Here is a 21,291-nt window from a genome sequence, read left to right as displayed (position 1 = left end):
ACTTTAGTACAGAAAGCCCAGTCTCTACTACATTAGTATTGTGGCGGGAAGTTTGAAATCCTAGTATCTTGTACCCAATTAGTGTCCCTGTGGAAGGTTAATTAAATCCGGCAGGTAAAATTTGAAACTTTCGTAAGAAGTGCTAGACTGTTAGCTATTATAGCTGACCTTCAAAGTTTACCTGCCTCATTTAATTAAGTAACAAAAAGCCCGTCTCGACTACATTAGGAAAAGAGGCGAGAAGTTCAAAATGCTAGTCTCATGTACCCAATTAGTGTCCCTGTGGAAGGTTAATTAAATCCGGCAGGTAAAATTTGAAACGTTTTTAAGAAGTGCTAGACTGTTAGCTATCATAGCTGACCTTCAAAGTTTACCTGCCTCATTTAGTTTAGTAACAGAAAGCCCGTCTCTACTACATTAGCATTGTGGCGGGAAGTTTGAAATCCTAGTATCTTGTACCCAATTAGTGTCCCTGTGGGAGGTTAATTAAATCTGGCAGGTAATATTTGAAACTTTTGTAAGAAGTACTAGACTGTTAGCTATCATTATTGCACTTTGAAGTTTACCTGCCTTATTTAGTTTAGTAACTGAAAGCCCGTGTCTACTACATTAGCAATAGTGACGGGAAGTTTGAAATCCTAGTATCTTGTAATACATTTGTGTCCCTGTGGGAGGTTAATTAAATCCGGCAGGTAAAATTTGAAACTTTTGTAAGAAGTACTAGACTGTTAGCTATCATTATTGACCTTTGAAGTTTACCTGCCTTATTTAGTTTAGTAACTGAAAGCCCGTGTCTACTACATAAGCAATAGTGGCGGGAAGTTTGAAATCCTAGTATCTTGTACCCAATTAGTGTCGCTGTGGGAGGTTAATTAAATCCGGCAGGTAAAATTTAAAACTTTCGTAAGAAGTGATAGACTGCTAGCTATCATAGCTGACCTTCAAAGTTTACCTGCCTCATTTAGTTTTGTAACAGAAAATCCGTCTCTATTACATTAGCAATAGTGGCGGGAAGTTTGAAATCCTAGTATCTTGTAATACATTTGTGTCCCTGTGGGAAGTTAATTAAATCAGGCAGGTAAAATTGAAAACTTTTGTAAGAAGTGCTAGACTGTTAGCTATCATGGCTGACCTTCAAAGTTTACCTGCCTCATTTAGTTTAGTAACACAAAGCCTGTCTCGACTACATTAGCATTTGTGGCGGGAAGTTTGAAATCGTAGTATCTTGTAATACATTTGTGTCCCTGTGGGATGGTAATTAAATCTGGCAGGTAAAATTTAAAACTTTTGTAAGAAGTACAAGACTGTTACCTATCATTATTGACCTTTGAAGTTTACCTGCCTCATTTAGTTTAGTAACTGAAAGCCCGTGTCTACTACATTAGCAATAGTGGCGGGAAGTTTGAAATCCTAGTATCTTGTACCCAATTAGTGTCCCTGTGGGAGGTTAACTAAATCCGACAGGTAAAATTTGAAACTTTTGTAAGAAGTTCTAGATTGCTAGCTATCATAGATGACCTTCAAAGTTTACCTGCCTCATTTAGTTTAGTAACAGAAAGTACGTCTCTACTACATTAGCAATAGTGGCGGGAAGTTTGAAATCCTAGTCTAATGTACCCAATTAGTGTCCCTGTGGGAGGATAATAGAATCCGGCAGGTAAAATTTGAAACTTTTGTAAGAAGTGCTAGACTGTTAGCTATCATAGCTGACCTTCAAAGTTTACCTGCCTCATTTAGTTTTGTAACAGAAAATCCGTCTCTATTACATTAGCAATAGTTGCGGGAAGTTTGAAATCCTAGTTAGTTTCAAAATTTTTATGAGAATTAGTGTGCCATATGATATCATAGCTAACATTTGAAATTTGCCTGCCCCGTCTTTCAATACATTTGAAATAGTGGCAGGACATTTAAAATCGTAGTTTACCTGCCTAACTCAATTATATAGCAGTATGGAGTCTACTCTCTACAGTAGCAATTGTGGCTGGAAGTTTTAAACCCTACTTAAGTGTCCATTTGGAAGGTTAATTTAATCTAGTAGGTAAGTTTTAAAACGTCTATAAGACGCAATAGATCGTTAGCTATCAGCAGTTTTAAAAAATACTTTTAGCCATCATGACCTGCAGCTTAAGATTACCTGCAGTTTCCACTATTGTCAACAGAGGACGCTCTTATGATCATTTTCTTTATTTTTCTCCTTTTTTTGTCCTTCTAAGATATCCTCACTTAAAAATTATTCACCAACGTCTTCAAGAAAACGTTGTTCTATACATTTATGGCGCTTTTACAGGGAAAATCTGATAAATAAGAAAATAATGATAAATAGTGATGTGTTCGAATCGGGTGCTAGCTTTACTATAGGCCGTAGCGGCTGCTGGAAGCGGCTGCTGGAAGCGGCTGCCGAAACGGCTGCTAACTTCAAGCTGGTCGCCATCAGGCGCGGGAAGGACTTTGACTTTGACTAAACTAGAAGAAGAGAGCACAAAGGATATTCCTTACAGTACTTTACAATATTGAGTAGAAGCAGAGCACTTATGAGACTGGTAAAGCAACATGTAGTTATAGAAGTGCCTGTGTGAGACGTCTATCAGAGAGATGCAGTCAATATCTGGTCAATAACGTAATGAATAAATATACTTTTTATAAAAGACATGGTTTGCAATGAAACTGACCCCTTCATCAGTCAAAAGGAGATAGATTCCCACTGCAGAGATAGAGGTGGAACACCTCGGATGATAGTTTCAGAAATCCCTGGAATAAGTTTTGTGTGTTCTATCGATCCTCAAGTGAAGAGTTTTTAAAGAAGTTTCCTGAAGTTGCTATTAGAACCAGAGGGAAAAGTTTTTGCAGTAAGTACTCCCTACAAATGGAATCTATAATTATGATCGTATTAGAAATAGATATTCTAGAGAGAGAGCACAAAGAAAATTTGTGATGGCACCTTATAATATCAAGGTTTCAGGAAGGACAAAATGTACAAAGAGTTGATGAGAGAAAAGACAAAGCAACATAGTTGTATAAGATTCTGTACAGAACATCTTTCAGAAAGATGCAGTCAAAATCTGGTCACCAACTTTCACAATTTCCTTTTCATCCATCAAAAGTTGATTCTGGAGAATCCAGAGGCAAATGTGAAATAGAACATCTTGAATGACAGTTAAAGGAATTCCTAAAATCACAATGAAAGTCTCCTTAGTACTGATTATATGATATAAGACAAGAAATGATAAGATTTGTGACTGTAATGCTTTATACTTTATAGTGTGGGTTTGCCAATGGTCATACAGCTGGAGAACCAGTAACTCTACCCAGTTGGGGAATGTTTAGAATGTTTTTTTTAACAAAATACTAAGTGAGAACATAAAGACAGCAAACAATAGAAGCCTAGATTTGGAAATTTCCCAGATTGGTTTTTAGGTCAAACCACAGTACAGTTATGTACAACAAACTGATTGTACAAAAGTTATTCATCTTTGGAATATCAAAGAGGTAAAATAAAGAAAAACAACACTTCTGATCAACGTTTGTCGCAATCTCACTTTTTCCAACTATGGGCAGGGAACATTAGGAAGTTGTTGTAATAAAGGACTCAAATGCTGCTGACAAACCTGAGAAAAAGAGAATGGACAGCTTTCTGTCTAATGAGTAGATGAGGGACAGTTTAAAGAATAGAGAGATTAAAAGAACGAGAGAGGGAAAAGAAAGAGCTTAAAGATGGAGGACTATAGGTAAAAAAGCTGGTAGAGAGTCCAGATATAGCTTGAGAGAGATAGAGAGAAAGAAGAAAGAGAGAGAGAAAGAGATATTATAGAAAAAGAGACTTGAAGATGATATTGGTCCTAGTGACACTACATAAATGAGCCTAGATACAGTCTAGATAGTGCTAGACAAGAGGACTTCAACACACTCAAGTAGCTAAGACTTTGTTGGGACCAGCCAACCAACCAACCAGAAACTGAAGCAAGAAACTGTCTTGGAGATATAATTGAAAAGCTGTGAAAGAGAAATGAAAGAGAGGGATGAAAATGACATTTGCAAACACACTAATAAAGAGATGAAGTTGAGCTGAATATGTTTTACCAGCTACATGCAATTCATATTTATTTATGGGGATAAGATGATTTAAACTGCTGTGCAGGATGGGAATAGAGACCATTTTTACACAAAGAATGGTGGGTACTGCAACAGGCCAAATAAAGATGAGCTGACTTCTTTCCCTCAGCAAATTGTAATCTCAATAGGAGGGCTAAATTTCAAATATTAATTCTTTTCAGATCTGATGTAAAATGAGTGAGATGTCAACATGTAACTTAAAGCTCTATGATAAAGATATGACAGGATCAAGTTGCAGGGGCTCTTATCTATATAAAGAGTTTGATATTAACATTTTAACTAAAGCTGTTGATGTTGAAAGGACCTATCTAATGATAGATAAGAATGGGATCATTGTCCATTTGATTATAGAATTTCATCAAGTGTACATCAAATCACTAATGTGAGGAAGCAGAGAATAGGCAAAATAGCACTGCTTGCAGTCAATTGATGAGGAAAGTCAGATTATGTAGCTGACAGAAGGCTTGATGCCAAATATTAGAAACTTAACAAAGCACAACTGAAACCTTACAATTAATATTTCAAAAAAGTGCAGATTCTGAAGTTTCTGAAGATAGGTGCTTCTCAAATCCTTTGTCACACATGTGTGCCACAGAAGACACTACAATACCCATTTATATATATATACATATATATATATATATATATATATATATATATATATAGTCTGAATGTTCAGAACATTTTCATATCAGATTATCAGAAGATGGCTCATTCCTACATTGTACAATTAGGACAGGAAAACAGATATTTTCACACTTGAACTTAAACTATTACTGCCAATCTGTCATGACATAGTCAATGCATTCATGGATCGAATTGTCACTTGAAGCTAAACCAAACAAAAACTTTTTACTCCAACATTGCACAATAACATATGAGAAGAAAGCATAGAGCATTCAGAAAATATTGCAAGACTCTTCTTTGGCTCTTTTCGTCTCAGGTGCTTTTACTCTATCATGGTGTTTATAGCAACTGTTACACTGTTAGTGGCTACTAAAACCTTGATTTTGAAGAGAGATTTTAATGAAGAAGAATGACATGTAGTCTGAATGTTAAAACATTTCTCATAATCAAAATATTGGAGGATAGTTCATTCCACCCTGTCAACTGCATTGTCTCAATACCTAAAACTATAAACTCAAAATGAAGCCTCCTGATCTGGAGGCAAAAGGGAAGGAAACCATTCTTATTTATTTATTTATTTTTATTTATTTATTTGCCAATGAAACAACTCATTACACGGATCTGCCTAGGCAGCTTTGGGCTGGTAGCGGCAGATCCACAGAGATACAGACGAACATACATCATCGGTCGACGTGATCCCACATGTTCGCACATGTTTACACACGATGGGGTTATAACGCCCCTTACAGGGTGACATACCCTTTCATATGCGCCAGGTCTCCCATCCGGGTGAATGATGTAAATCACCGTGAGCCGAAGCTAGGTACTCATTTTCACCTGAGTATAGTGAGGAAAGCCGTGTAAAGTGCCTTTCCCAAGGGCACAAGATCGGTAACACGGCAGGCGGATTCGAACCCGCAACCTCTCGGTCACGGGGCCAACACGGTCCCACTGCGCTACGCGGTCCCACAATCATCGTGGAACTGCCAGAGACATTGTGGAGGGAATGGGAAGTCTGGAGTGTGCACCAAAGACAGACCTACTGCTGGAAGGTAAATAAGAAATCCACACGGACACTTTGTAAACTCACCTCCAGCACTGAGAATATAAACAATTCTAGAACGCCCAAAGAGAGTGTATCTTAAGATAAAAAATCTAGCATGCATGGAGTTGAGAGGTGTGGATTGGATCTGGAGTCACTAAGATTCACAGTGCATCCATAGGTTATGCACAATGTCAGTATACAAGTAGAAGGGGAGAAGAAAAGAGAGAAAGTTTTGATCTCTATCTGTCAGTGAGCTCTAGATATATAACAGTCATGCTCTGGGTAACCATGAATTCAGCACTAAGGATAGACACTATATTGAAACCCACAAGCCTTATAAGGGAACGTGTTCCATTCCCTGTATGGGGAAATATGGAAAATGTAGCTGACACTGATCGATTCAGAGATCTCTGCACATTCATACAATACATTATAGTGCCCCAATGTTTGTTTACAGGCAACAAAAAAATGTAAAAAAAATGCTAAATTTATTTGGTAAAGAGAAAGTTCTTCAAGCAACTCATCACGGAGTCTTATTAAATCATACTTGACTTGAAGTACCTTCATTTAGTCGAAGATATTTAAGAAGGCAAAATTACATTAGTGATAACCAGGACAGCTCAATTACAGATATTCCTGCTGATATCAAAGGAGGGAAAAAGATACACAATACTTATAATCTGATATCTATAACATACTTTAATCAATGAACAAACAAGCAAACAAAAACAATCTTTTGCCATTACAAAGATGGAAATTCTTTAAAGGTTATACAGCACAATATACCGAAAACAACAGGCTCTTATATGAGATCTAGTAGCAGTGAAAGGATATTGAATGTACTTCCCAATCCTCAAACAAAACAAACTTCAAGCTATATGTCAGAGAGTGGCACATGTAGATTAAATAGAAATACTCTATTTAGTTATATAGAAAGTAGATTCCCTCATTTTAGACACATGAGTAGCACTGACAAGTTTATATTTCTCATGCGTTTTGACAAACCGACCATAGTGAAACCCATACAGTCCTACATTTTCACCATTACCAAGAAGCGAGAAGAAGCCGAACTTTTGTGTTAGACTAGATTTGTGATACTTTTATATGTATATATCTTGACTTGTTGTGACCTGTACTTAGCTCGGTTGGGCAAAACTGTACAATAAAGGTCTTCATTCATTCATTAAAACCAGGACTACAAGCAGAGGGTGAAGACCTATGCTATTACATCACAATATATGTGGAAACACAGGCCAATATAATATGGGATCTAGTTGGAAGGAACAGATATTGAAATATATTTCCCAATCCTCGAACAAAACAAAGTAAGAGGTAGTAGGTTTCCATCTACAATATAAGTGCAGAAATCAAATAAACAATTTAACTGTAAAATTAACAGGCCTTGACATCAATCCTCTGGCATCATTTATAATGTCTACCAGCTGATGCTTATTTGCTTTGTGACAGAGCTGTAACTTTTCAAAGTCTTTAAAAGATAGTGTAGAGGAAATTGATGCCAAAAAACTTGGAAAAAAAAGAGCACAAAGAGGCTTTTTTTGTATTACATTTAGAGATACTTGACTACGAACATTCATAAAAAAAGCAGTAATTTTCTGAAGAAGTATCCTGGGGTTCTGAATCAGATATATCTTCGGCTCTTGTCGTCTCGTGAGACGGTCGACAGCTTTAGTCATGGCCTCAGTCGTTACTGAATACAGTTCTCGCCTGACAGTGCCTTTGATGACTTATGAGTCCAATCTTGGCACGGCAGGCTCTTCCACAGGAAGTGCAGGTGAACACTTCTCCGGTATCAGATATATACATGTAGATAAAAAGTCTGATCCCACTAGAATCCTAATGAGTAGTTTATATAACAGAAAGTGGAAAGTGGTGTGAAGCTGATTCAGCTTGACAGTAAACAGTTTGAAAAAAAATCCCAACACATATTTCACAGAAGCTTTACATTTGAAATTAAATTCTTCACCTTTGTGTATACAGCAAAACATAAGGCCACACCGATTTAATTTCTTGGTTCACGGATTTGCTCGCTCCTATTTTTTGGGAAAAAAAATAAAAATAGAAATTACCACTCAGCAAATTTTCACCATTAATGAAACCATTCACCAACTTTCTGGTGTGGCAAATTGGCTTTTATATTATAAGCTCCTTAAAGTGTGGGTACAGGTGCTGTTACTGTACAAAAATAGTGTTTTTGTACTTTTTTCAAGCTGAAAACTTTTTTTCTTTGTGTTTTGGATTAGCCGTTACCTTTACCCCAACCATTTTACAATTTTTATTTTTATTTTTATTTTGCCCTCTCGCTCCATATTTTTTATGAAAAAATCCGTGAACCAAGAAATTAAATTGGTGTGGCCTAAGGCACCTGGATAGAGAAAATTCTGTAAAATGTTGATCATTTAAGAAACTCTTTACATGACTCCAGAAGAAGCAGTTCATAACTAGAAAAGCCGACATTTGCTTGAGAGCAAATACAGCATATTTCAGCCATCTCCCTCCCCATGCAACAATAGACTATTCCAAAATCACCCATGCGCAAAAATGGAACACTTTTGTTTAAACGTCAATTCTACTAATGACACTTAATGACACCCAAAAATGAATCTTACAAAATTCCCAGTGCAAGAATGGATTCTGCCAGTGCACCCCATATGAATTTGCACAATAGACCAGTCTAGAAATATTCCCACTGAAAACATGGCCTTTTGATTTAATAAACAACCCAGTCCAAAGTTGAACTAGGCAAAAAAGGCATGCAAAGGTAAAATAGACAAGTCCAAAAACACTTCCGCTAAAAATGGAATATTGAATCATCACCCCTTTAAAACTAAATTTGAAAACATCCCCATGCAAGAATGGACTCTTCTTGCGATGCCCCTATCCAAAAATACATCCGCTAAAATTGGACTTGGAGTAATCACCAAAGTCCCAAAAATGGATTTTAAAAATCCCCCTCCATGTAAGAATGGACTCTTCCAGCACAACCTACGTAAAATTACAAAATACACCAGTCAAAAAATAACCACCCTGAAACACTTTGACATATCAAATCACCAAAGTCCATAAACGATTTTTTTAAATGCCCCCTCCGTGCAAGAATGGACTCTTCCCGTACACCCAATGTAAAATTGCAAAATAGACTACTAGTAGTTCAAAAATACTCCCACTGAGAGACTTTATGGAATCAACAGTCCAAAGATGAATTCTTAAAAAAAATGTTCCCCCTCCGTGCCAGAATGGACTCTTCCAGATAACACCAGGCTCGCTGATTGGCTGCCAATACCCTTCGGGATGTTGACTCAGGCTACGTGATTGGTTCCCTCTTTAATCAAGATACAAGTATATATATATATATATAGACACATGCTGTCTTCAGGTGGGAGCTTGAGGTCGTTGACCCTCTGGCCAGTGGAAAATTACCAAAAAAATCCCCAAATATATCATTTTGAAGTGGTTTATGCCAGGAATTATACATGGGTCATTTGAATGAATATCTAGTGCACCTATTGACCAAAATTTAGGTCATTTGGTTATAAGACCAGGGAACAGCAGCCAAAAGCGTATGGTTTTGGTCAAACAATGGTCAAAAAATCCCAAAATTAAGCATTTTGTTGTACTGTATGCCAAAAAAGTTATTGAACCCATGTGCGCATATGTAAATTGCACTTCTATTACAAATTTCAAATCATTTGGTTGCAAAATGAGGGTATAGGAGCCAAAAATGTCATTTTTTGGGCAAAAAATGTCAAAATTAAGCATTTTGTCGTACTGTATGCCAAAACTGTTATTGGATCTTTGTGGGCATATGATCAAGGCACCTCTGTACCAAATTTCAGGTCATTCGGCTGTAATACCAGGGTACAGGGGGGCAAAATGTACATCAAAATTGCAAAAAAACATGAATAAAATCATTTTAAAGGCAGATATGGAAAAAATGAAAAAAAGCATCAAGGTATTGGCCCACTCTACCCTTGTGCCAAATTTCAGGCCATTCGGTTCAGGAACGACGGAGATGAATCAATTTGAAGATTTGACAGGAGAAAGAAACATTACGAATACAATATATTTCACCATACCTATGGTATGGCTGAAATATAAATAGTCACTGCAGGTTTGAAGTTTTTAACACCGAATGAAGGATAAAGAGATTTGCCCAAAACCACTGTCTTCAGCTGCCAAGACATGTCACTTCCATACATGAATATCACATCATCGATATGATCTTATAGGAAGAATATCAAAACCACAAATTCATGATCTAGTGACTTACAAGGCTGTGGCAACAACAACAATATTAACTAGAAAGGCCGACATTTGCTTAAGAGCAAATACAGCATATTTCAGCCATACCTCTTCCCACGCAACATTGGACTGTTCCAAATCACCCCCGCGCAAAAATGGAACATCCTCTTAACAGTACATTATCCCCCAAAGTGGACTGGTATTGTGACTTGATTCCAGGTAAAGATAGAGCTTGCTTCTATTTTTCAGAAAATGACAATAATCACACCTTCCATTTAGAAAATTTTCATCATGACTGAAAATTGTTGAATGACTTCATGTAATGTCATTAACAATTTTCAGTACGATAACTAGGTGTAAGTTTAAAAAAAGTATAAGCTCCTTGTGATGTGGGTACATTTATTATTGCAGTGAACTTTTTTTATTCAAGTAGGGCATACGATTTAATAATTATCAAGCAGGTGCAGGTACTGTAGGAGCGTTTGTTTTCTTCAAGCTGTAAAACTGTTAAACTGTTTTACTTTGTATGCAATCAGCCATCGAGCCTATTCTTATTTTAGTTTAACAACTCAGTCCTGCCAGACCCGGAAGATACGATTGAACCTTGTTCGAGGATTTATTTTCGTCTGTCTGGTCAGTCTGTTCATACCCTGGCGCTGAGAGTGTTTTATTGGGCTGAAACTCTGGCAGTTTAAAGTTACTTACAATTTAAATGTTCAAAGTTTATGTCAAACAACAACAGCACTAGGAACACATACATTTGCTCTGGAGAAAATACAGCAGTTTTTGCAAGTTCCAGTCCAGTGATAGAAATGTGACCACTATAGACAGGTGGTCACTATAGAGAAAAATGCTGATCTATTGACTAGGAGCCATACGTTACACATGATTTCAGTACACTGGTCATTAATCATATAAACATTGCACAGGTAAGCCAATTGTTTAGATGTACAATTAAGTTCAAATAATTCTGAAGAGAAATATTGATGAGAAAATAATCATTCTCGCCACTTGCACTGTCTAACTTATAATTACGTATCAAAACTAAACGCAGATTTTCTAACTAACGCACCTTTTGCCGACTTCATCAAAGGACCGCCGGCTATCAATCAAACACGGCTGTTGATTAGACTTAGAGTTTCAAACAGTCATGTGCTGTGTGCCAGTTGACAGCGAACTTCATGCTACGTGATGTTTTACATTGCTTGGACCTTCTTTCCCACAGCGGTGCTTCTACAAAATATTTAGACTGTAACACTGAGTCCCACGTGTTTTATAGAATAGAATTTGACGCAGAACAGCGTTTTTTGCTGGGTATTTTTCTTGAAACATGTCCGTGGGAATATCAGCGAGGCGGCGACGTAGGGATATCAGACCGTCAACAAAAGTCGCACGGCGGCTAACGGCGCAGCGAAGATACTAGCGCTATAAATAAGCGCTTCAACTAAGGATGGCAACCCGTACAATATTTTTGTATACTGTTGAGCTAAGTAAAGTTTGTTGTTTATTAGGTTTTAGTTGTCTTTGAAGCTTTGACCCGAAATATTTTAAAGTCAAACTGCTGAAGAGAAGTAAGTGACTGCTACGATTATCGTAGATATGGCCCTAAAAAAAACTGATAAAAGAAGCCTTCTCAATAGTCTAAAATGCAAGAGCTTCCGGGGGGGCTTCGCCCACCTGGGTCCCCCCCACAGTGGCCCTGCCCCTGGACCCCGCCAGGGACATTCGGCGGCCCCCGGACCCCTGTCCGACGCTTTAAAAAAATCCTGGCGAGAAGTCTGTACGGCCTGAGTCTTCAAGTTAACGTATTGTGTGGTCCCGCTTATGAATATTAATTAGCCTTCGCTTTCCTCTTCGCTGATTGGCTGAACCATTAATTGAATTAACTCTTCCTGCCGGCTAGACGCAGGTGCACATGTCGGCTATGTGAGGTGAACGTCCGAAAGGTCATGGCATGGAGAACGAAAGAAAACCAATTTCCCCTAAAAAAAGTGCTGTAATTAAGCCTTTTACAGCACTTTATGCCAAAAATTTTACTTGGATCATTTTACCAACTATCTTATGCCTATCTATACCAAATGTTACTCATACCAGGGTACAGGGGTGCAAAATATACCGTTATAAGACCGTCAACAACAGTCGCACGGATGCCCCAAGAACTGATACAATATATGATAAAGCCTTCTGAATAGTCTAAAATGCGAGAGCCTTAGGCGGGCTTCGCTCCCCCTGGCGGGAACACTGCTATATACGGGATCATGAGGCCCCGCTTATGAATATTAATTAGCCTTTGGCCTCCTCTTCGCTGATTGGCTAGGTCTTTGATTCAATTAACTCTCCGGCTGACGCGCACAGGTGTGGCTCTGTGCGGGGTCACGGAAGGTCACGTCAGGAGGCCAAAAGAAAACAAATTTCCCCTCAGAAAAGTGCCAAAATTAATCATTTTAAAGTTGTTTATGTCAAAAATTTTACTTGAATCTTGTTACCAAGTAGCTAATGCCTATCTATACCAAGTTTCAGGTCATTTAATTGTAATACCAGGGTACAGGAGCCAAAAGTGTCCTTTTTTGGTCAAAAATTGGCCAAAAATCGCAAAAATAAGCATTTTGTTGCACTGTACACCAAAAGTGTTATTGAATTTATATGAAGGGATTATCAAGGCACATCTGTGTCAAATTTCAGCTCATTCGGTTGCAATACCAAGGTACAGGAGCCAAAAGTGTCCTTTTTTGGTCAAAATTGGTCAAAAAATCGCAAAAATAAGCATTTTGTTGTACTGTACACCAAAAGTGTTATTGAATTTATATGGGGGCATTATCAAGGCACATCTCTGTCAAATTTCAGCTCATTTGGTTGTAATACCAGGGTACAGGGGCCAAAAGTGTCCTTTTTTTGTCTAAAATTGGTCACAAAATCGCAAAAATAAGCATTTTGTTGTACTGTACACCAAAAGTGTTATCGAATTTATATGGGGGCATTATCAAGGCACATCTCTGTCAAATTTCAGCTCATTTGGTTGTAATACCAGGGTACAGGGGCCAAAATATACAGTTTTGGTCTAAAATTGACCAAAAAATCTCAATAAAATCATTTTAGAGTCAGATATGAAAAAACTGAGAAAAAAATCATCAAGGTATTTGCCCATTCTACCCCTGTGCCAAATTTCAGGTCATTCGGTCCAGGAACGGCGGAGATGAATCACTTTGAAGATTTGACAGGAGAAAGAAAGAAGAAGAAAGAAACATTACGAATACAATATATTTCACCATACTATGTATGGCTGAAATATAATCAAACATTCAGCACCAAGAACAGGCTGTTTCGGCAAACCACAAGTGTATCGGAATCTAGTCACTTAGCCAAGACGTTAAGAGGTAAAAAAAACAACATAACACAGACATTTTAAGGCTATCTGCTGAACCTCAGGAGATTCTATAAAAGAACATAGTTTCCAATTTGGAGCAGACAGTGGATCGGTGTGGCATTTAAGAAAGTAGCATGAAGTGACAAAACATCAATAGTGTCAATCAGTGAACTTCTCATTCTGATAAAGCTTATTAACTTAAAGGCAAAAAATAACTATTGTGTGGTATGACTATGACTATCATAGCTGAACCTATTCACAGTGAATTTCAATTACGAAAAATTGAGAAAAATTGCACGAAGGAAGAACAAAAATGTACAAACTCGGACTAACAACCAAACAAAACTTACGGAAGTGTTTCAACCAGACTATTTCATTAGTCAAAAGCAGAGACCAATAATGACAATTGTCAAAGTCTGAGTGACTTATAAATGTGTCACAAGCAAAGGAAGATTCCAAACAAGGGAATGGAGATTTATTTAAAAGCTTTGTATGATTGAGTCTCATAAAAGCCTTAGAATGGATGGATGTCTTTCAAATAAAAAAATCCAGAAAATAATTTTCATACCTTATCCAGTTGTAAAGATTGATTACTATTCAAATGCAAATGACATAGAACTATGTGGATAGTCATTCAACAATCAAAGGGTAAAAGTTTGACAATATGTCAAAAGTTTTCCAACTTATGGCTTTTCAAGAAATAAGCATAATCTTCAAGATTATGAACAAAAGGGCTCCACTCGTAACACCTGGACTAAAAATGAGGACACAGAATTGAGATTTTGTGAAATGTTGTCTTTTTTAAACTAGTTAAAAAATACTCTTCACATGACTCCAGATTGAAGAATCTGAGATATAACCTCAACATAATAACATGATCATAGTGTTTGCAATAAGATGGTATATGATGCAGCCATGTCTTGATTGAGACTGTATTTGGTGTAGTAACATTTGTGAATATGTCCTTCCCAGTTACACATAATACCAGACGAGTGAATAGAGCTTAGATAATAAGAAAGAGTAGGTCTGGAAAAGGTCCCGTATGTTAACATGGGAAGGAAGATTTGAGGGTCAAAAATGAAGACGAACTTGATTTTTAAAATTCTGAGATTGCAAATCAGCGATGAGTCTCTTAGATGGCCTATGGAGACAGAGAGCACCATTACTGAATAGGCTGACATGGAAGAAGTTGGAGAAGTTTTGTAAGGTAAGCTAGGCAGAGAGCAGACCAAGACTTTCAAATAGAAAAAATAAAAACAGGTTTGAAGGCAGATATGAGGGCTATATTCACATATTTTCATTAGTTAGAATTCAAATTCCACTTAGCTGTCGGACAAAGAGTCTGTGGTCCAATGGAAACAGAAAACAGCAAACTACAGAAACATGATGGGCACTCTCTTTGAGAGGATCTGAAAGTTAGGCAAATAGTAAATCAAGACTTTCAATTTGTGGAATTGGGAGAAGGCAGATTTGAGGGTAAACTTGATTTTAAACACGTCAAGTATTAATGTTCTGTCAGCCTACGAGATGGAGACAGAGAACAACGACCTTTAGAGAAATTGAGTTTGATCCAAAAACTGTTTAGGGGAAGATTTGTAAATTAGGCAGGAAGTATGTCAAAACATTCAAGTCACAAAAACAGGGGAAAGAAGTTTTGAGGGCAAGCTTGATTTGAAACAGTCAATTGCACGGCCAGCCTACCAGCTGGAGAGCGAACCAGAGAACAAGTACCAGGTATCTAGAATCAAAACAAAGAACTCACCTAGATTGGCAAAGCCAATTATTGCTATGGTGTAAAGAGAATTGAGATTGAACTTGACTAAATTATAGATTATGAAAAACGAAGTTGGGAATGTTTATGTCAGATTTGGTACAGGAGATCAAATTTAAGAGGATTTTTCTTTGCTTTAAGAAAATGTGTACCAAAAATATGATGACAAAATGATCAAGATTATGAAAGATTAAGTCAGCAATATAAGCCTATTCGCAATTACCGGCGCGAAATGCATGACGGGTAAAATCCGCCATTTTGGGAGATAACTTGCCAACCCAGTGTTGCGTCACGCGTGTGTAGTGTCAGCGTTTGTTTAAGGAGATGGCGCTCCGCGCTGCGCCGTGCGGCGCCGCAGGTGTTCCCACCTGACAGGTACGAACGTACACCTGTTCTAAAGAAGATTCTAGAACTGTCAGTTAAGAATAAAGATAATTTTAAGTTTTTGAAGTCTGGTGTAAGACGTGTGTTTGTGTTTTACTGACAGTATATGAAGTAAGTGGAGTTTTCATTTTCGTTCCTCATCCGTAATGGATGAGGAGGCGGAAGTTTATACACATGAAGAGCTAAGACACAGGACGGTTCTTCATAGTTATACTGCTAATTTGCTAATGCAGTTCTAAAATTGATTGGTTCATGGCAGTTATAAGCTCTGATTGGTTCCTGACAGTAGAAAAAGAAATGAAAAGAAGACACCAGCAAGAGCAATTTTATCCATATCGGGAAAACATAATTATTGTGAGCTCCTACTGCTAGTTTGTTAGTTTGTCTGTTCGATAAATCATTTCCCATTACACAAGCCACTTCATGAACAAAGGCAAAAGTAAGATCCCGTTGATTTTATTCCAAAAAATATGTTCCTACATCACCACCAGTATGGCAGCATAAATGTACAGAACTCACAACTTAATGTATGAAAAATGTTTGAGAATACATTTGAGGACATGTTACAGAAAGGATCCACTTTTATCTATTACATCTTCATTACATTGTCATTATTATCATCGGTCACAGTTTCCTGCTATCACAACATAATTAGTAAAGGATCATTAAAAAAGCCACTGGCACTCAGCTGCCAGCAATTCAATACAGTTTATCTCTGCCAACTTGAATGGCTTGTATGCCAACTGTTTATTTGACCAAGTCTGGCTGCAGGTTCCGAACCAATGCAGCACAGACCTTGATAATGTCATCTACTGCTGACATGAGTGTTATGGGAAATATACCCTCCAGGATTTTGAAGTCCTTCAGTCGATTGTTAGCACGCTCTACGCGGATCCTCAAGTTTGCAACAGTTTTTGTTTTCTTTACTTTGTCTCTTGTCATGTGTCGCCTCCCCTATGCTGCTGGTGGTATTTCTAGTGTTGCATTCAGCAGCATCAGGTCCTCCTGGATTGGAAATCCCCTATCTGCCATTATTTTTATAACGTCATTTGGATCAACCAAATCTAAAAAGCCACAGTCCCAGGTAATGAACACATCAGAGGCTCTTCCACCATAGGTCTTTGAAAGAAAGGAGATGTGCCCATTTGGTGTGATCCCCACAAACGGCTTTAAAGTATTGTGTTTTTATAGTCATACCATGTGGAGGCTTGTAAGTCTAAAGATCTAGGTCTCTCAATAAATATTTCTGTACAATCAATTATGCATCTTATTCTACTACATTGTTTCTTGAACTGTGGTGGCAAGGTCTTGGAAATTGCAGCTCTACTTGGCCATACTATCAGTGGTTGTAGTGTAACAGACAGGAAGCGAACCCAAGTGTTGGCAATCTGTGAGCAAGAACAGTTTTGTCCGACCATGGGTCTTTCTTGTCAGTGGGAAATGCATAGCTGGAAAGGTTGAGGACAGTTGCATCATCAAAATCCTTTTTTTGGTCCATGTTTTTATTTGGACATGTCCCTGACTTCCTTTTTTTAAAGTTGATACAAGAAGGTTGAAACCGCCTTGGTTGGTATGTTCCATTACCGCAGCCGACCACTGCACACAGCCTCATGTTGAACTCCGGCACCTTAAAAAAAAGGAAGAAACATTAAAGCAAATATCAACACTTAAACAAAAAATACAGCTTTAAAGCGCAATACACTTCAATGCACATTCTACATGCACCCGTCCCCACCGTCAAGTTTGCATAACTTGCAGCGACCTTGCTTGCACATTTATTAGTACAATTTTTCAACCTAAAGCACCAGTTTAATACTAATACGGACATCCAAGCCATTTACTGCGATTATTAGTGTACTCGCTGTTGGTTCTTAACATTTTTTTTATCTTTCTAATCGAAGTGTTGGTCACAGTACGAAAGCTCCTCAGTCAGTGCAAGCGGGGTCATGTCCGGACACGAGAGATCACGAGACAGTGACCATATCGGCTTTCATTATTGTGAAGACACAAGGTCGTGCATTTTAGCTAACATTTTTGCGGTTTATAACATACGTAGGTTAAAATTTCCTAATTATGTCACACTGGTAACCTTTACAGACAAAAACCTGGCTGTAGTGAGAATGGACAGAAATTCTAGAAGTAAGCGGCAAAGATAGATGGCATCGTGCATGGGGGAGGGATGCATGCGTTATCACTAACTGTGGTAACACTTGCTTGGATACCGTCAAAAAACGTACCGTAAATTCCTCTGAAGAGAAACTGAACACGGTGTTTCAGGTACACAAGGTTTAGGACATCGCTGGAACATCAGATCCAGGCGGGTAGCTGCCGTTAACGCCGTGTAGAGGCTAAAAATCTCGACACTTGAACATTGAACCTGGACACACGCTGCCCTGTCGAACGCGACTTGTTTATCTCACTTTTTTCGTTGCTAAGGAAATTCCGCGCATGCGTACTGGTAAATGCAAATAGGCTTATTCATCTCAGATTTGGAACAAGAAATCAAACTTATGATGAATTATATAAAAGTCATGATTGTGTATAGAATTTGAGGTTGACCCCATGGGTGAAAGGTCATCAACTGTCACCAGTTGAGATCCAGAATTGGGATGATGATGATGATGCAATACAAAATGCAGAAATCTATGGGTAATTATCCGTGTGTATTTCAAAGTTCCCTTCCCAAATTACAATATTGAAATAACTAACCAAGAACATGACATTACAAATTTTTCAATTACTTCTAAATACTACTTCTAAGGTCATGGCAAGTTAATCAGTATAAACATTCCTTTTTTTTAATGCAGATTTCTGCACCTCAAGTCTTAATGCCATGTTTCTTATTATATAAACCACACATTAAGTTTGTCTTACATATACTACTAAAGTAACAAGTATATCATATAAACTGATGTGGCTTATTATTCTTATATCTATATCATTTGATACATGTAGCTTTTAACTATAGGCAGCAATAAGCAAAATAGATAATTTCGTCTCTGTGATAAATTCGAGACAAGAAGAAACCAGCTGTCAAAGTTACTGTCTTCTGACTGGCCACAGACTTCATCATGTCTGTATGAAGCACAAAATGCAACATTTTGAATCTCACTCAGATTGTCTACAAACTTGTCAAAGAAGAGTAAAACTGAAATGTTAAAAGCTGCCACCAGTGTAGCTAGAATCTGTAGCAATGCAGGGATAATATATAATAACATTGGTCCTGCTTAGATTATTTCTTACTGTTACACTTGGATGTAGACTTCTTCCCTCAAAGGCTTCTTGGTGTTGAAGAACTCACAGAAGTGGTACAGTCCATCTGGGTCTTGTTCTGCTCAGTGTGTACAAGAAGAAACCAGCTGCTGTTGTCAGAGTTACTGTCTTCTCTGGCCACAGACTTCAGCATGTCTGCATGAAACACAAAATGTAACATTTGGAATTTCACTCAGTTTATGTCATTGTCAATAAACTTGTCAAGAAAGAAGTAGAAATGTTCAAACCACCATCGTAGCTAGATTCTGAAACAATTCATTATACTAGTAACACTCTTAGTAATGAATTCTACCACATTCATGAAATGTTATGGCTTGTAACTTATGACTTACTGAAAAATCTTGTCCTGAAGAACTCAGAGAAGTGAGGTGTTGTCCAGGTCCTGGTTTCTTCAGAGTAGAGTAGAAAGTTGTGACAATGACAGTGTATCAGGACTTCTCTCGGGGCACAGGACTTCAGTAGTTCTGTATACAAGATACAGTTAAGAAGGAAACATGTAGGAATTTAATAATCATAATGATAATTCAAAGCACAGTCACAAACCAAAGGGATGAGCATTAAGTTTACTGTTACTGTTACTGTAACAGTTGTAGAATCTGATGTACATTTAGTACTAGTAGTAGTTGTATAGTTAACTGCTTTATCAAATTTTTGTGCAAAGATTTTATTCTAACCTGGCTTCAATCCTTTCTCAGAGCCTTGTTCCACCTTATATGTGGCCATCCCTACTTTCCTCTTCTGTAGGCAAGTTTAAGCTGAGAATCATCTAGCAGAGGGGAAAAAAATGCAACACATACTATTGTTATTAGAAGTCCAATCATTTCATTATATTCAATAAACGTTTTTATCTCTCCTGTTAAAAAGAGAAACAAACAATGAAACAAAATCCTTTACTTTCCTGCCAGAGTTTTAAAACTATAAATTGTCCTATAGTTAGAGCAGGTCTGTTCTACAAAATCAAAATCCATACTTTGACCAAAAAAAAAAAAAAAACCTCTGGTCCAGCATGTTGAAGTCTTTATGAAACTGTCTGTCTGTCTCTTGTGTGTTGAGACCTGTGCAGCTGTTTTCAAAACACAAATATCTGATAAATGTCTTGAAATGATCAGATGTCCTACAATGATACTTTTGATCATTATTCCAATCAAAACATAACGTTATTTTTTGATAGACATTCAAGCACTTAACTCACCTTTGAATCTTGCATTGTCATATTTACATTTACACCGCACAAACAAATCCAACTTTAACTCTGACAAACACGATTCTGTGTCTCCAGATCCAAGACTAAGAACCAGGTTTATGTGTGTGAACCCCACACGAGTTTGTCTGACATTTTCAAAGACATGTTCGGGAAACAACGACAAAGAACGAGGGAAATGGAACGAACTTCCATGGAACTTACCCCCCTCCACCTTCGGTTCGCGAGGAAGGAAACTACATTGAAAACTCTTATTTTTCTTTCTTCTGTGTCCAATAAGAAGCTATTTGAAGGTTTAAAAATAATTTGAAAGTGCTCAGCAAGAATGTGTTTGGAAGACAACAAGTTCGCAAAGTCTGGAATTGAGTCACAACTACATGGTGAAGACGATAGAAATACATATGGGGGGAGGGGGGTGGAAACCGGAAGTAACTTTTCGGCTGTTTATCATAGTTCATAGTTAACCATTATGCCCTTTAAACAAAACGACAGCCAGTTGAAAGTCTTAACTCCATAACTCCATGATATGTACTTACTAGAATGCAAAGTCGTCACCATTATGGAGATAAAGCCGCTTTTGCCATCAGCTGAGGTTTCACAAACTTGAAGGTACAGTGTACATGAGTGGTTCCGACCATGGTGCTGATGACGCCATCTGGAGCTGAGAATCTCGTGCACTTTGTACATAGATCGCTAGAGGGCGCTGCTGCTTGGTGTAGTTCATTTGATTACGCGACAGAGGTACATGGTCTAGCAGCGACTTCCAGCGGTTGATATTCAAACTGCATGCACCAGACTGCACTGTTGTTATGTTTTTGGCATCCTTCTGTCTCGCAAGACAATGGAATGTTATAAGCTGCATCTTAATTACTATCAAAGCGTTGTAAGGACTCCATCATCATATTCAAGTCTTTTTTTGCTGTGACATTTTTGGGAGAATCGTTCATAAATCCACGCGTGATCAGGCCTGTTCCAGGCTATTAGTAAAAATGGCCCCCAGGGTCAGGCCTGTTCCAGTCTATCAACTCCGTTTTAAATTCCCAGTAATATTTGATCAACCGCACGCACACGCACGAACACACGGACACATACAAACACACGCACACACGTTTACACGTACGCACACACACGAATGCGCACACACACGAATGCGCACACACACGCACGCATGCACGCACGAGCACACACGCAGCACGCACGCACACACAGAAGCACACACGCACATTGTTGCCAGCGTATTATGATCATGTCAGAGA

The 21,291-nt window shown here is 37.9% G+C and overlaps 1 protein-coding gene and 1 long non-coding RNA gene across 6 annotated transcripts; both read right to left on the bottom strand.

Moving 5' to 3' along the window:
* Window positions 1-16,509: 16,509 nt before the first annotated feature.
* Window positions 16,510-18,039, bottom strand: LOC118424831. Its single transcript, XR_004832257.1, has 2 exons — window positions 17,799-18,039; window positions 16,510-17,188 (listed from the first exon to the last, which is right to left on the bottom strand). It is a non-coding gene; the product is annotated as an uncharacterized LOC118424831 (long non-coding RNA).
* A 181-nt stretch (window positions 18,040-18,220) lies between these two features.
* LOC118424830 lies at window positions 18,221-20,708 on the bottom strand. Of its 5 annotated transcripts, none has more exons than XR_004832255.1 (5): window positions 20,572-20,708; window positions 19,829-19,897; window positions 19,509-19,600; window positions 19,167-19,298; window positions 18,221-18,969 (listed from the first exon to the last, which is right to left on the bottom strand). XR_004832255.1 is itself a non-coding variant. In XM_035833628.1 (4 exons), exons 2-4 carry the CDS (start codon window positions 19,555-19,557, stop codon window positions 18,833-18,835), a joined length of 318 nt encoding a protein of 105 aa, XP_035689521.1. In that variant the 5' UTR covers window positions 19,558-19,600; window positions 20,572-20,704; the 3' UTR covers window positions 18,221-18,832. The 5 variants fall into 5 exon arrangements, 3 of the variants coding, with proteins under 3 accessions (XP_035689521.1, XP_035689522.1, XP_035689523.1); XR_004832256.1 differs by lacking the exon at window positions 20,572-20,708 and adding an exon at window positions 20,027-20,217; XM_035833628.1 differs by lacking the exon at window positions 19,829-19,897 and having other exon boundaries at window positions 20,572-20,704.
* Between the last annotated feature and the right edge of the window lie 583 nt (window positions 20,709-21,291).

This window comes from Branchiostoma floridae, chromosome 10, assembly GCF_000003815.2.
Source record: "Branchiostoma floridae strain S238N-H82 chromosome 10, Bfl_VNyyK, whole genome shotgun sequence".
Taxonomy (NCBI): domain Eukaryota; kingdom Metazoa; phylum Chordata; class Leptocardii; order Amphioxiformes; family Branchiostomatidae; genus Branchiostoma; species Branchiostoma floridae.
The sequence above is the reverse complement of the archived record's forward strand: the minus strand, read 5'-3'. Positions and strand labels throughout refer to the sequence as shown.

Coding starts and splice junctions, on each gene's coding strand:
- LOC118424830 (XM_035833628.1), bottom strand. CDS start 19,557: ATGGCCACATATAAGGTGGAACAAGGCTCTGAGAAAGGATTGAAGCCA. Junction 19,299..19,508: donor TGAGAAAGGATTGAAGCCAG/GTTAGAATAAAA, acceptor TCTTGTATACAG/AACTACTGAAGTCCTGTGCC. Junction 18,970..19,166: donor CTTCAGGACAAGATTTTTCA/GTAAGTCATAAG, acceptor TGTTTCATGCAG/ACATGCTGAAGTCTGTGGCC.